The sequence below is a fragment of the Symphodus melops genome (genome assembly GCF_947650265.1).
Source record: "Symphodus melops genome assembly, chromosome: 3".
In the NCBI taxonomy this organism is placed as follows: Eukaryota; Metazoa; Chordata; class Actinopteri; order Labriformes; family Labridae; genus Symphodus; species Symphodus melops.
The window spans coordinates 12,519,020-12,534,027 of record NC_136693.1 but is presented as its reverse complement, the minus strand read 5'-3'; the positions used below and the strand labels follow the sequence as shown (position 1 = coordinate 12,534,027).

General features: G+C 38.6%; 1 protein-coding gene across 2 annotated transcripts in view; it reads right to left on the bottom strand.

The window, feature by feature from the left end:
• The window catches only part of tub (TUB bipartite transcription factor), a 41,225-nt gene that overhangs the window by 3,182 nt on the left and 23,035 nt on the right, over positions 1–15,008 (bottom strand). The window contains exons 1-8 of one of the 2 annotated variants that reach the window (XM_079338888.1): positions 14,271–14,869; positions 8,888–8,943; positions 7,384–7,542; positions 6,616–6,753; positions 4,853–5,005; positions 3,700–3,821; positions 1,825–2,016; positions 1,497–1,609 (exon numbers count right to left, since the gene is read on the bottom strand). In XM_079338888.1, coding sequence (XP_079195014.1) covers positions 1,497–1,609; positions 1,825–2,016; positions 3,700–3,821; positions 4,853–5,005; positions 6,616–6,753; positions 7,384–7,542; positions 8,888–8,943; positions 14,271–14,308 — 971 coding nt within the window. In that variant the 5' untranslated portion in view covers positions 14,309–14,869. Of the gene's footprint in view, positions 1–1,496; positions 1,610–1,824; positions 2,017–3,699; positions 3,822–4,852; positions 5,006–6,615; positions 6,754–7,383; positions 7,543–8,887; positions 8,944–14,270; positions 14,870–15,008 lie in introns of those variants that run through there. The other variant, XM_079338887.1, reaches the window with a different exon arrangement.

Here is a 15,008-nt window from a genome sequence, read left to right as displayed (position 1 = left end):
TAAAAACACTGCTGTGAAGCCATTACTCTTCCTTCTGAGTAAGATATGCTACCATACCCTAACCCTATTTTTATACATTGCAATGTAATGTCTTTGCAATAGCTTCTGTACAGTATTGCTGCAAAGTTTTGTTGTATTCTTCTACAATGACAACAAAGAGTCTGTCTGTCATACAGTGCAGAGGGGTTTCCGACATGCTGTACGTTTCCCAATGACTTCTCTCAGTGCCATGTTCGCCTTATGTATTTACAGCTCATTGACAAAATGCATAGCATCTAATTTCAGTATCAGTCTGAACACACGTGTTGTTTTTACATTCTGACCTAATAACCACATCATTTCCATATTGTTTAGTAAGTCGGTAGGTAAGAAGGTTTGCAGGAATATGCAGGAGATTTAACAAAGAAACGCAGAGCTCTAGAAATTAGAATTAAATCGTTTGTGTTGCATAAGATACATGTGATATTAAAAAAACAACTCTATATGACATTTTTATTCATTTTGGCTTTGAGAAACTACAGTCAACCGCTGTCGCATCCATCTTCGGATATCTTCAGACACTAATAAAAATTGACAACAGTACATCCAGTGAGCCAGATACATAGATATGCTTTGTGGTTTAATACTAAAGTCTGCAGGGTATTTCAAAGTCAAAGCCTTCAACATTGGACTGTAAACTTCTAATAAGCCACACTCCTTCCAGGCCAGCCCCCTCAAGGACCCTTAAGAAGCACTCGATGAAAGGTCACTGTTCATTTAAATGTAGATCTCCATTAATCAGGTGGGATTGTGATTGCAAAGGTTCAAGCATCATATCGACCAATGGTCGGGCCAGCTCTGAAGATTAAAGGCTGCACAGAGCTATATTTGATTAAACTCACTCAGAGTTTCCATGGAGCCACTAACGTAGCCTTGAAGCTGTCACTGAACGTTACGTCGCTACTCACTTCCTACCAATCTAACTGCGGCCTGGTTGGAATTAAATGGCAAGTAAGTAAGTGTACGTATCAAAGGAAAATATGTTTTTTGAGTGGTGAACAGCAATGATATGGTGTTTGTTTTTTCATGTTGTTGTTCATTAGTAAAGCTGTAAGCATACAGGGCAACATGTTTTTACAAAATACTGTAGCTTACATACGAGAACATTCAAATAAAGATTCTGTTAAAGTATCACTTATCAGATTTGTTTTTAATTCATTACTCAATAATAGGGCTATTAAATGTACAGCGTTGTTTTATAAGGCTTAGATAAATGTATTCACAAAGATATGAGGATGGGCTCCTTGTTAATGATAAAATGTTTTAACTCCATCAAAAATTTAAAGAAAATGTATTAGTACTAAATCCAGGGCCTAGAGCAAAGTTTCTATGGGACTGAATGTTTGCAGTATTCAGTGAAATAAGGAATCTTGTTCACTTTGAGTGATCGCTGAGTAAATATAAATCCATGCGTAGGCCGTAAAACTATTTGTGTAAAAAAGCCCCTGAGGACTCACCTCAGTTTACCGATGAAGCTCTCTCCACCTCGAGACAGATCAGTGGGATCGATGGAGATAAGGTAATTTGATGTCTTACTCTTTTTCCTCTTCCTGCCAGCTAACAAGAACACCTGTGACCAGCCAAAACAGAAACTAAATGAGCAAGAAATTCACAACAACAATCAAAGGCAATAATTTTGGGAAACACAATGTTTGAAATTACAAGTCATTGTATTTTTGCATTTTATTTTTATCTCACAGTGTTCAGCAGACACAACATTCAGCCGTTTCAAAATGAATGAATCTTTATGTGTGTTTAGATGAGTTTTGTGTCGTTTGTAATTACCTTCTTGCCATCTTCTCTCTCCAGGTGTAAGTAGTAGGTGGGATACATGCCTCTGTCCATACCCTTCTTGTCTCTGGTGATTCTGCACTTAACTCTGACACCCTGGGGTGCAGGTCGCAGAGAAAACTCCTCAAGGTCATCCACATCAATGGCAGGATCGTTGACTGGTGGAGTGGGCGCTGATGCTACCTCCTGTGGGTAAAATAAAATGTGAGACCATTGCTGAGGCGGAGGACTGGGGAGTGAGTTTCATTAGAGCAGAGTAATGAGACTGAAGATCAAATGTTCCACCGGGACTGAGAATGAGCACGCCGTGTCTAAAATAAGGATGGAAACAGAAGATTGAGATGACAAAAGGGGGATATCATGGAATAAGGAACTAAACGAAAGAAATGCAGGGCTGACTTTAAATATTCAAGCTCAAACAAGCCAAAAAAATGTATGCAGCTTACTGGTATTAGCTCTTTTTTTGCAGCTCGTCTGGATAAATAACAATCATCTATTCCCTGTCTGAAGGTTGCAACCATTTTTTTTATCAGTTACAATAATGCAATTTGTCTTAAGCGACGGAAACTGAGAATAACAACACTTTAATTATTGCTCCAAAATAACCTAAAAACAATCAACATTACACTTAAACTGCATGGCTGTGAGCGTTGGAGTTTTTGTTAATTTGGACACTTTTTGGAAATAAGACTAATTTGCAAAGAAATGGTGGGCCAACATTTGTCCAACGTAGAAATAACTGGTTTAAATAAAGACAAACTCACAGAGATAAGTTTAGCTTTGCAGCTCAGTTTTGGGTGCATCAAAATTAATAGACTTAGTCCCAGTGACATAACCCTTTGGTTACTGAAGGGGAGTTTTAAAGCCTATATGGTGGTCGTTGTTTTTAGATTGCTGACAAAACCCAACTTTTAATCAGCCTAATAACAGGCAACGAGGTGGAGCTGATGACAGCCTTAAGCTACAAGCCCTTACAATGCAAAACACTTCAGAAAATCAAAATAGATCAGTTGTAAAAACGAAAAATCAACTCCTGTTCAGTGTATGCTGTTGAAGACATGACTTCAAAACCGTTTTCAAACAGGCTGTCAACATGTTTCTTTCTGCTATCAAAATTGATGTGTATGCGACTTCTGGGGCTTATTCAGTCAGCGTCAAGTGGATACTCTTTTTTTTGCACTTCCACATAGGCTTCATTTTTCAACACCTGAGAACGATAATTTTTTGTTTTGCATGTACTCTGGGAAGAAACTTGTTTCTTTGTTATCCTTTGTGCATCACTATCAGTGGTAAAGGCATGCAATAGTTGAATCATGAATTTGGCTTTTGTATTTTATTCCATTTTTAAAATTAAGTATGCTTTACTATTTGAGTTTTACATTACCTAGGTCACATAACATTCATGACACCTCAGCCTTAATACCACGCCCTTCACCTCTGGTGTGTTTCTTTTAAATAAATAACTCTTTTTTTTTTTCAGTCCCTAAAGGCAACATGACGTGTCTGCATGACATTTATGAAGGACCACCTGCAAACAATGTCATCTTCACAATTACATAAAGAGCACAATTACCTTGAGTTGACATCTGTGTTCCCAGAAATAGCCCAGCCCCAAAATGACTCCAATAGTGTTAATAAAATAAAAAAAAATGCCAGAAGGAACAGCAGCATTTTTATTACATTAAGCCAGTTAGGTATTTTACCGTAATGTTCAGGCCTGAGAGCTACACCGAGTTTTAAATAGAGGGCCACTGGAGCTTCAAAACTGGAGCTACATGTTTTTCTGCTTAATGAAATGCAGAGTGCTGCACAGAAAAGAAAACGCATCATGCAGGCGGTATAAATGTTGACAGTGAACTTCATTTTCACCTTGCCTGACTTCTTGCTTGTAGCAGAGCCTGGCCTTGTGTTGCTGTTGAGCTGTGAAGAACTGGAGCTGATTTCATCTTCGTCATCCTCCTCTTCATCAAAATTCATACTGCTGGATATACCTGCACAGACAAGACATGGCAAAGAAAAAAAGGGTGAACTGACGTTTTACCTGCTTAATTGGCAATATGAATTGCTGCAATGAATAGCCTTGAACAGGAACACATTCCTACCTCATCCCAGTAACATGTTATTAATGCTAGGTTACTTGAATCGTCAATTAAGAAATAAAATCAAAGATTGAGGTTTTATATAGTAACTTGGCCACATGTTTCCCAGAGCTGCCCCTGTTTTAATGCTTTATAGTGAGATTGCCAATCATTGTTTGTAATAATTTACAGAATACATTAAACAGCAGTAGGCCGTTGTAGTGGCAAAAAAGTGACACAATTGTAAAATGTGCTTGTTAGGATTGAAAGTAGCAGGTGGTCCAGTCATCTATCTGAAGGAGGTATAATAGTTGTTATTTGCAGCCCAACAACACTGTAACTGAGAGCCAAAATGGTCCTCTTGAGCTGAAGGGTTTTAACCCTTTGGAAATGTACTTATTAGATCTCCTTATATAATTAAAAACACGTTTATCTTCAAGATAAACAAAAACTAATGCAGATTTTGAAATCACTCTGTATTTATTTCCCACTCTAGCACATTACACTTACCCACAGCTGTCCAGATCAAAGTGTGTGTACGGTATTTGCTCTTTAAGGTGTCTTAAAAGTTGTATCCATGGCATGTTAGCATGTTAGTCTTTTTTAACTAGTGTGAGTACAAAACCTCACAAAACTGCTCACTAAGATGTAGATGTTTGTGTTTGAATGAGTAGACATGTAATGTTCAGTTACTCATACTTTGAGAAACTAGATTTTGAGTGCCAGAAAAAAATGTTAGCTGCGTTCATTAGAGCCTCAATTATATCATTCACACACTGAGTCTTAATATGGATCTTCTATTTGCAGTTCTTACATGACTCAGTGTGTTTCAGCACTCTGCCAACACACCACAGCACTGGACCAAAACGTTGTGGGTGTAAAAACGGGTTTTGTGCTTGTGCTCTTGCAAAGAGAAAAGAATCCTTCCTGAAGGTTAACAATACCTTTCTTAAGCATGGTGACACGCAGATCCTGTTTGCTCTGTGACTGAGTGCAGCACATAACAGGCTCTGCCTCGCCCTCCTCTGTGGTGCTGTGACCCACTGTCAGGATCTGGATCTGACCATCATCCTGCAAGGACGCCAGGCCATCGATTGCTGCAGAATAAGAACACAATGATTACAAACTCCATCGGGGAAAAAAAAAAGGTGCACGACTGTTTCAGCAGTGTCACGTGAACATGCAGTAAATGGCTAACAAAGGAAGTATGTAGCCGACATTTGCCCTGACATTATGTGAAAGCATTTCCCCATCTCTTCTATAATGTATTTGTGTGGGTGTTTTCTGCTCTGTTCTCATGTCTTAAGCAATTATGCCTAGCATTCAATTTGCTCAGGGAAGAACATTATGTCCACACTGTTGAAGACATTTAAGCCCAATTCTCTACAAAAGCAAATCAACAAACAAGAGGGTTTTTTTTGACTTGCCTTTTTATCCCCTGAAAACTGTTTTTACAGAATCATGTTCTGATTTGTAAAAGCCCTAGATTTGGTGTTGTAGTAAATATTTACTAATGTTTATTTGAGTAAAGCACAATTACTTAGAGTGCCAATTTGTTTGTTACCTGTGTGGTCACTGGTTCCTTTTTATCTGTATTTGAGATTTTCATCTGGTCATTGATGAGATTTGTTAAAACTGACACACTGCTTTAAAGTTTTAATGTTGATGTTAGCTGATTAGTCAATACAAATCAGTAAGAGTAGAAACAATACGTGCATACTATTTCATTATTAAACTTGATTACATGACATAAGCAGTTTGCACTTGTTTTTAATTTATCTCAATTAAAAGTGATTAACCAGACATCAATACTAGATCATCTTTTTTTATTGAGCTGTCTGAAGGATTCCTGGGTAAATTCAACAACCAACACTCATATATTGACCCAACTGATGCTTTGAGTATATGGATGCATGGTGCCTGAGTATAACAGCTCTCCTGAACGTGTGTGCTGGTACTTGAGAGAGTGACAGAGAGGGAGTGAGAAAGGTCCATCATTATAATCAGCAGCAGCGGTAAGCTACAGCCCGGATTTATTTTTACCCTAGTGGAATCCTGTTACCCTTTGTATTTGTTGTTTGTTTTTCTGGGACAAAGTCAATCCAAAGACGGACATGTACTGCATTGTTCTAGATCAGATGGCATTTGTAATGTTTGAGGAAAACAATGTGCTCAGCAGGTTATTTTTTATTTTGTATCAGATCCTTATTTTCCTTTAAATATTATCCTGAGATCCAATTTCTCGCAATTACATTAAATTTTGTTTTGCATGATGTTTAATCGGCCATCACACACTATGAATGTTTAAAGGGAAAAAGCAAAGGAGAACAATCCAAGCACTGAAGATGGAACATAACACTTGAACAGTCAGCTTTCATCCTCCAGCTAATGAGGAATTTGTATCTCCACTTGTCGTGCGTCTGCAGCCTGACAGCACTCAGGATGTCATATATCAATACAGACAGCCGAGCTCTGACAAGTGTGGCACCACAGCGGTGGCTAAGAGGGCAGTTTCACTGGCTGTGTGTTGCCAGATGTGGCTTTAAAAACATCAACAGGGAAACCATTATCTGAGGCTTGCAGAGATGGCTTGAACAGACTCTGCCTCTTCTCTTTCATACTGTGCAGTGCTTTAGTGTTTAAAGATGAACAAGGACAAATCCAAAATAAAACAATCAAATATTATAACCTAGCCTTCCAGCCTGACCTTTGTGCTTCCCCTTCCTCTCCTTTTTGTCGCTGCCCGTCTGTGGAGTAGAGCTGGCTGACGCTCTGCCCTTCTTGGCTGAACGAGGTGGCTGTGTATCCGCTATGACCTTCACCTCCTCCTGTTCAGCTTCTTGCACTAAACATAGGAATGAAGAGGGACAGCAAGCAGGGTAACCAGGGCAGATGGGCAATACAAAAAAAAATTATACATACAGTAGGTTAAATAGTAATCAATATGAGCCTTGCGAAGAGAAATATGTTGTCAATCTATTTTCGCTCCTCTCTGCAGTAAAAATGGTGGCAGTTCATGGCTTTCAGCCCAGAAACTGGCCCTCAGAACTGGGGATTAGATTGCTGCTCTGGTCTCAGTGTAGATAAAGAGACGTCATCAATCCCAACACCAATCCTGCTCACGAGAGTGCAGATTTACAGCACAGTCTGAGCTCCTGCAATAGATCCTCCAGGATGTTTTATTGCTTTCTACAAGGGTGCTTATTTCAAAGCAATAGTTCAGTACTTAAGAACTTTTTTTTTCCCACTCAGATAGTTCATCTTTATATGTTTTAGAATGGTGGTACGTTGCAGTGCATCGAATAAAAAATGCATGAGAAGAAAATCTCCTACAGCCTCCGAACAAAATTTAGGGTAGTTCTCAAAACAGATTGCTGTCCTGACCTGTCCTCATATCCATACTTAGCATTTCTTAAATCTTTCTTTCGAACTTTCTGAATCAACAGGGACCCCGCGAAGTGCCGGCCAGACTTACCATGGTAGATGGTACTGCTGTTGCTGCTGAGGTAGGACTCCACCAGTGGCGCCTGTTCCTCGCTCTGTTTGGTGCGGCGTGTGCGAGATCTCCCGTCTACATTGGACTGCACCATAAGGGGCTCCTGTCTCTTCTTCTTCTGCTTCTGTTCAAGGAGTGCTCGCTGTTGTGGAGGTTTCATGTATGTGCGCAGGTGCACAAAAGCATGCCCAAGTAGATGGAGGCAGTTAATGATGTGACAACCTCCCATTGTAAATCATCAGAAGCATAGAAAGAACTACAATAGTACTGCCACTGAAGCTGTTAATTGTTTAATGGTGCCTTTATTCAAAAAAAAAAAAAGCTCCCTTATGAGGCATCAAGGACTTTCTTGGAAGCAGTCTGTCCACTGCATGCTGAGGTTTTATATGAGCGAGCAACAATGACACAGTCTTAGGCAAATCTGTTCAGCCAGAAGAAGAATCCGAAGATGTTTAAGGAAGTGCTGCTCACACCACTTTGGACTAAGGCTGCATATAGATATTCATCTGGACTTACTTTCAGCTATATGCACATCTTCCAACAAGAGCTCATCAAATATTGAGGGTTTCTATTACTGGAGGACTCAGAGCAGTGGAGCTCTACATTTTCACTTGTAAAGCTTAAATCTTTGTCAGGGCAGTGATGGTAATATCAGATTCAGGATAGTGTATGTATGCAGTGCATGTATTTACACTTCTTCTTTACAGTGTTGAAGAGGCACTCTGCAATAACTTTGGTGCACACTGTCTCAAATACACAGCTATAAGAAAGCTCACAAATCTTATACTAATATGTTATCCTTTATGATTCTAGGGACAGACTGCAGCAGTGTTTGATGCAGCTCTGATTTTTTTGTAACATTTTCCTGTTGCTCACTATTTTCAGGCCAGCTTCATTTAAAAGAAAGTAACTAAACATCTGAAACAATATTTTTAATTCGACTTAGAAAAAGGAAAACTGTTGAATTTCAAAGTGGAGATGTTTGGTTTGTCTCGCTACAGCCCTGCTGACAACAAACAGCAACAGCAGCAGTATCAATGTGCAGCACACGAAGCGCTCACCTTCAGCCGGATTGAATGATAACTGTACTCTCTCACTTTTATTATTACATTCATTAAAACTCTGTTATCTAGGCACCGACAGACTCTGTTCACTGTCATATCGCTACAATAAAGGCATAAAAAAAGCCGAAAAATGCTGTTTTCAAACGGTCTACAAAAAATGTTGAATGCAGATTGCTTTTTAAAATGCTGATTACGCGATCTTATTCCCATATATCTGTTTATTATCAAACACTCATCTGGCTTAAAAACCACAGAACACATACAGTAAAAAGTAAAAAACAATTAAGTCCCATCATAATATTTGTTCACAAAATAAGAACCTCCTTGATCTTTGGTATTCGTGTCATGGTTAAAAGTCCTGCTGTAACTGATGTATTTATGTGTTATCATAACAGAAGGACAGAAAGAACAGCAAAGACTTGCCTGTCTGTCCAGTTTCTGTTGTCGCAGGTTGGTGCCCTCATCGTCTAAAGTGCTGCAAAAGGAAGAACAAAGACAGGAGAATTAAAAAAAAAAAAACTAAAAAAAAACAGCTGTTAAACATATTTCAATCTCACATGTTATTCTAAAATTGGAACAAAGGGGTTGAATGTGATCATCACTTTGTTTTAGCTTAACTGTCTGCATTATACAGAGACGAAGGAAGGTTATGGGAAAAGGATTAAAATGTGTCAGCTAAAGAAATGTTGTTTTCTTGTTCTTTACACACTCAAATTACCTCGAGTCATTAATCCCAAGAAAAAAAAATCAAACAAAACCTTACAGGTCATGGAAAACAATCAACACACTTGTAGATCTCAGGCAAATCACTTATTAAAGCTGCGTTAAAGTAGCTTTGGGATTTTTAATACAATGCAGGATTGTAAAATAAATGTCTTTTTAATTAATGAAAAACATGAAAGGCCAGCTTTCAGTATTCCATTTTAGAGACGCCAAGAGTAGTGCTCCATGCACCCTGGCCTCTTGGATAAAGGTGTTTATATTTTGACGGTTGACTCATTAAACATGAGTTTAATTAAAACATGTTTACTTCAACAAGCAACACAATCTTCTCCGGATAACATTTTATTATCACCAGAATTCAGAGTGACGCAGAAGTGTAACCACTGCCAGCCTCATGTTTACAGAAGTGAAAGAAACACTGCTTTTATTTGCTGCATTGGAGCCAAGGTGGTTGGGAAAATTGCGAGTGTTCACTGTGCAGAGTCTGGGGCTCATAACACTATGAAGTGTGCGTTTGTGATCAGGTTGAGGCAACGATGGCTCTTTGGTTAAGGATTTCTTACTGCTGAATGTATCTGTATTTAAAAAAACAAAACAAAAAAAAACTTCCACATCTTGAAAAATGTGTTCGTCACTAAAGTGCATTTAGGGATGTCTTTTTGGGTTACAGGTCAAACAACTACATGAAAACTCCTTCACTTTTAGAGAACAATATTTTAAAAATACATTTTCAGCATCAACAGTGGTATTTTGAAATGCCATGTAGTTTAAACAATGGGCCTATGTCCTTTTCGCATGAGTGCACACCCTATTTAGCAGGCCATTTGTATATCTAAAAGGTTGCTGTTGCAAATTAGTTGTATAGAAACTTAATTTCCATGAGACAGGACTGATCACAACCATTAATAAAAACCCCTCTAAACGAATCAGGGCTACTAGGGTTCCTGCTAAACTGCCATTAGCTTCTTTTCATTATGAAAACAGGAATATATACTGAGACATTTGAAAAGAATTGTATCAGTGTCGTTGTGATGTTTGCGAGGAAGCTACAAAACTGATCTGGATCATTGAAATGATGAGGAGCAGTTTGAGGGAGTCTTTGTGCCATCGCTGAGTTAATGCTAGCTGAGACGTGCTAAGTTTTGAGATCATGTTGGATTGTCTTTTGCACTCTCAAACACTGTGTCAACTCAGCCAACAGAGACATGACAGAAATCTTCCTTGCTTGTCTTTGTATTAAACTCTAGGAAACTGTGTGAGCATATATGGAAAGCAGCGTGAGACAGAAGGAAGGCAGAGACTGGGATAGTCTGAGGCTGCATCTATGATTGAGTAGCACATAAACAGAACTGATTTTACTCGGATTTTGTCAGAGTGAATCTGTTCTATACGTCCTCAATAGATCCGCAGTAATCACAGGCATTTCACCAGAAATTTAAAAAAACACATCCGATAATATTTTTGTTTCTGCTGAACAAACGCACTTCTCTTTCATCCACTTGATTAGTGTGTACATCCAGTATACATTTTGGCACCATTTCCCATTTTTAAACTACAGTATCTTTACCACTTTTAGTGATTTCAATATATAATGTCCTAAAGTTACTCAACTTTGGACGTGGTTTTTTCCAGTTTAACCTGTTAAGAAGGACAGACATGGGGAATGTGACAATTGCTAAGTTTCGTGTGTGCTCTGATTAGTTTTTATATCTTGAAGAAGCTTTTCTGTGTTCTCTGCAGAATGTCTCATTGTTCCCTCAGCTCGTGTATCGGGGACTTTCAGAGACCCCCAGAGAAACCTCAATCATTTCTAATTAGAGAGCAGTGGATGTTTTCTGCTTCAAGCTGTAGAGAATGAGTTGCAGCCGAGGAGAAAAAGACTGAAAGGGGAGAGAGGGGTATGCTGATTTGTGATAAGTGAGAGTATAATGTGGCTTTTTCAGCACTCTTCACAATAACAGAAACTGTTTTATAATCATTATGTTTCTACATGCAGATTATAGGAACTATTCTGTTACTCTGCCTTATTTTTTTACTATGAAAAGCTTATTAAACACCTCATAGTTTATATATATTCCTTAAAAAAAGGCTCACGTTTTTTACTTAATAAAATGAAACCTGAGTAGGATGTTTGTGTTTGAAAGCAACATTTTACTCTTAATTTTCTGCCTGAACATGTGGCTCCGAGATAACACGCATGTATTTATCTGTCACTGCATAATGAATTTGGTTGATCATATACTGGTGACTTTTTGCAGGGCTTTCAGATACAACATCACTAAAAGTTGAATGCATTTCAAATATTGTATTTCAGTTATCCTCATTTTTACTCATTTGTAAACTCTCAACTTGACAAAAGACAACTGTAGCTAGTCTGTTTTAATTTACCATTAAGCCTCATTGACACATGATAAATAAAGATAACAAGTGGTGTATTACCATGGCTGGAGAGCCTTTTATTCTGTGAAATATGAAAGATAGGTCAGTAAATATTCAATCTACTTGTACTAAGCTCAATGTATTCTGATGACAAAGGCTGACACAGATACATTAAAAAAGTCTTTACCTCCCACTCTGTGTCAGGCATACAGACAAACAAAACACTCCATGTCTGCAATCAGAGTAATAAAGTGTGTGAATAGGCATCAGACTGGATGATAATCACACAAACACTGCTGTTCATGTAAAGGTCAAGCAGCTCACTATTGGAGAGAGTCTCTGGTCACTCCTGGTCCTGCAACAATCCAATTCGAAGGTGAACAGGAAGTCTTAAAATAGTTTTTTTTTTCCTGTGCAGCACTGGAAATTGTTCTATATAATGGTAAATGGACTTGAGCTTGTATAGCGCTTTTCAAGTCTCCTGACTACTCAAAGCACTTTTACTCTGCATGACACACCTACCCATTTACACCTTGATGGCAGAGATTGTTATGTAGAGACCATCAGGAGTAGCTAATAGCATTCACCATACATGTCTTGCCAGAGGACACATTGGACATGTTACTGCAGGAGCTGGGGATTAAACGCTGGACCTTTGGGTTGAGAGACGACGCTAGCAGCTGAGCCATAGCCGTCGCTGACACGTTTACTGCTAATAATAATAAGGTTTGAAACTTCATAATTTAGACCTGCTTTAGAAAAAGAAGTGATCAAAGACCATTTTAAAAGCTGGATATTTTAAAGTCAAAATTTATTTGTAGGTTGCTATTTTCAACACTATGAATGAATGACACTGCATGTAGCTAGAACTTCAACTGAGCCATCATATTTGGACTATATCAACTTTAATGTATACATCGAGGGGTTGACAGTCTATTTACAGATTTGAGATAAAAAATTGAATTAGTTCTAACTAAATCTTTTCAAATTTCAAGAAAAGTCCATGTTTCCAAAACTGCAAGGAGTTGGTTGTTGTGATTGTTGCAACTTGCATAGTACAAGCGGACAGTCAAGTGTGTACTTAAAAGTAGTTTCATTTTTATTGACATGCTGCAATGCATGATATTTAAATATCAATATGATATTTATATCACATGATGGCACAGCGTTTAGGATTTAAATACCTGTCAGAAGTTTTCAGTTTAAGTGTTTTGGAGAAGATTATCTTAAAATGCCATGTAAACATGTTGGTGAGTTTTAAACTTGTGTACATTATCTGGAGAAAAAAAAGCACAACATTGATTTGTATCTCTTGTATCCCTGGGTTTCTTTTTTTTCATGTGTTGAAAGAGCCAGAGGAGATCAACATTATTCCTCCACTGCTAAAATGCAAATCAGATGAATCCGCACCCCACATAGAAAACTGCACAACTACTGTTTCTTTGAGGTTTTGTGTGTTGGTTAGATTATGAAGCCTTCATTTTGTCAAATTTCCCTGAACGCATGCTCAGTTTATATCTAACTATATGAGAGAGCCTCACAGTGCAGCTGTGTCCTTCAGCTCTGCACAGAGGCCCATGCATTTTTCATGGCAGCTCTATGGGATGAGAAAAACTGCTCATTAAGGAACTACGAATCTTCCTGACTGCCCCCCATGCCGCTCTGACACTCACGTGGCAAGCCTTAAAAGATAAATTTGGAGGCCCATCGTGAATTCAATTGGTCCACCCTACCTTGTTGCAGGCTCAATTATAAGATATCCGGATATGTTTTGGTACATCTTTACCTGAAGATCGGTACAGTCTTTATGTGTTTGATATAAATTCCACACTGATGACTTTCTGCTGTGGTCCTGTTGCAGTCTCATTCTGAAATTCATAGATTGCCTCAGTAACTTATAGCAACCATGAGCCAATGGCATCAAAGTAAGCAGGGAACCATGGCAATGGGTATTCAATCAGCAGAGCAAGCCAGCAGCATTTGTACTGCACTTGATATGATGAGAGCAGAGATGGGTTTTACAGCAAAATACTCGAAGCTTGCTCAGATCTCTATCATTTACAAAAACATACTAAAAATAATGTATGCCCAGAATCATGCAACACGTATTTTTCCAAAGATGTGCATGCATGTACATAAAAACACACACATTCACATTCTTGCTACTACTAACCTACTTTTGAATGTGGAAAAATTCAATCTAGATCCACATTCTGTATCCATAAAGACATTACATTTAACAAATGATTTGTGATTAAATAAAATGTCACTGACACTGGATTCAATGAAGTTTTTTGAACACACTTACACTATAATATAGTGTAGGACGAGGGAATATTTATCTAGGTCAAACTGAGACCTCAGTACTTGAATCTGGGATTCACTTTTGCATTATTTATTTTTTTCTGTTATACTTCTTTAAAAAGAGCCTTAGTCTAATTAATAATTACATGAATATGAAACGTGTTATTATCAGCAAAAACTACCACATTAAGCATACATCAAATATCAGTAAATATCATATATAAGTAAATATCCAAATTGTATTAGTTGAGTCTGCTTTTGTTGTGTCAATTCAATGTTCTGTTATCCGTCTGATCTCTTTGTCGGACACATGACTGACACTCTGCTCAGATGCTAAAACATGTACACACTGCTGGAAAAGATGAACACTGTGATCTTAGGAATGTGTTACAGTACCTGTAGGGAATCCAGTCGGAGGAGTGCTTGGAGCTCATTCTGTATCAATCACCCTGACTACTGCTGCTGCTGCTGCTGCCTGACTGCAAGGCTAACGGCCTATGACAGCACCAGCACACAAGTGGCTATGGGGTCTGAGAAGGACAGCGATCACAGCCAGAGAGCCCACATCGTTTGTTCATCCTATGCACACAGCTCTATATATCCCCAGTCTGTCTGTTTTTTTCTTCTTCCTATGTCCTTCAGCAAATGACTAACAATCCAGACAGACAGCAACGCTCTTCAGTCATGCATGCTGAGCGCATGAAATAAACGTTTTCTTCTCTCCCATGTGTATGCATCAAGTCAGCGCCTCTCCTCTTCCCTTCTCTCATCCACCGCCTCTGCTCCTGCTTCTCTCGCTCACACTCTGTATCTAAATCTCCCTCCGTTTCTTGCCCTTTAAATCCCCCCTCCCCCTTCCTTCCTCCCTTCCTCTCTGACCAAATCTCGCCCTGTGCCTCTCTGCCCAATCTTTCCCTCGTTATCTCCCGTGTAGCATCACCTACACCAGCATCAAGCATGAAGCTTCAAGCAAAAAAAAAAAAAAAAAAGGTGTTGGAGAATTCCATGTGTCTTGCCTCTTTGGTGTTCACTGTATGCTATTTCTCTACTATGCTACCTACTTCTTCATTCACTCACACACACCTTTATCTCTGTGTGTTGCATGAAGCATATAAAGCAGGGACTAAGATGTGT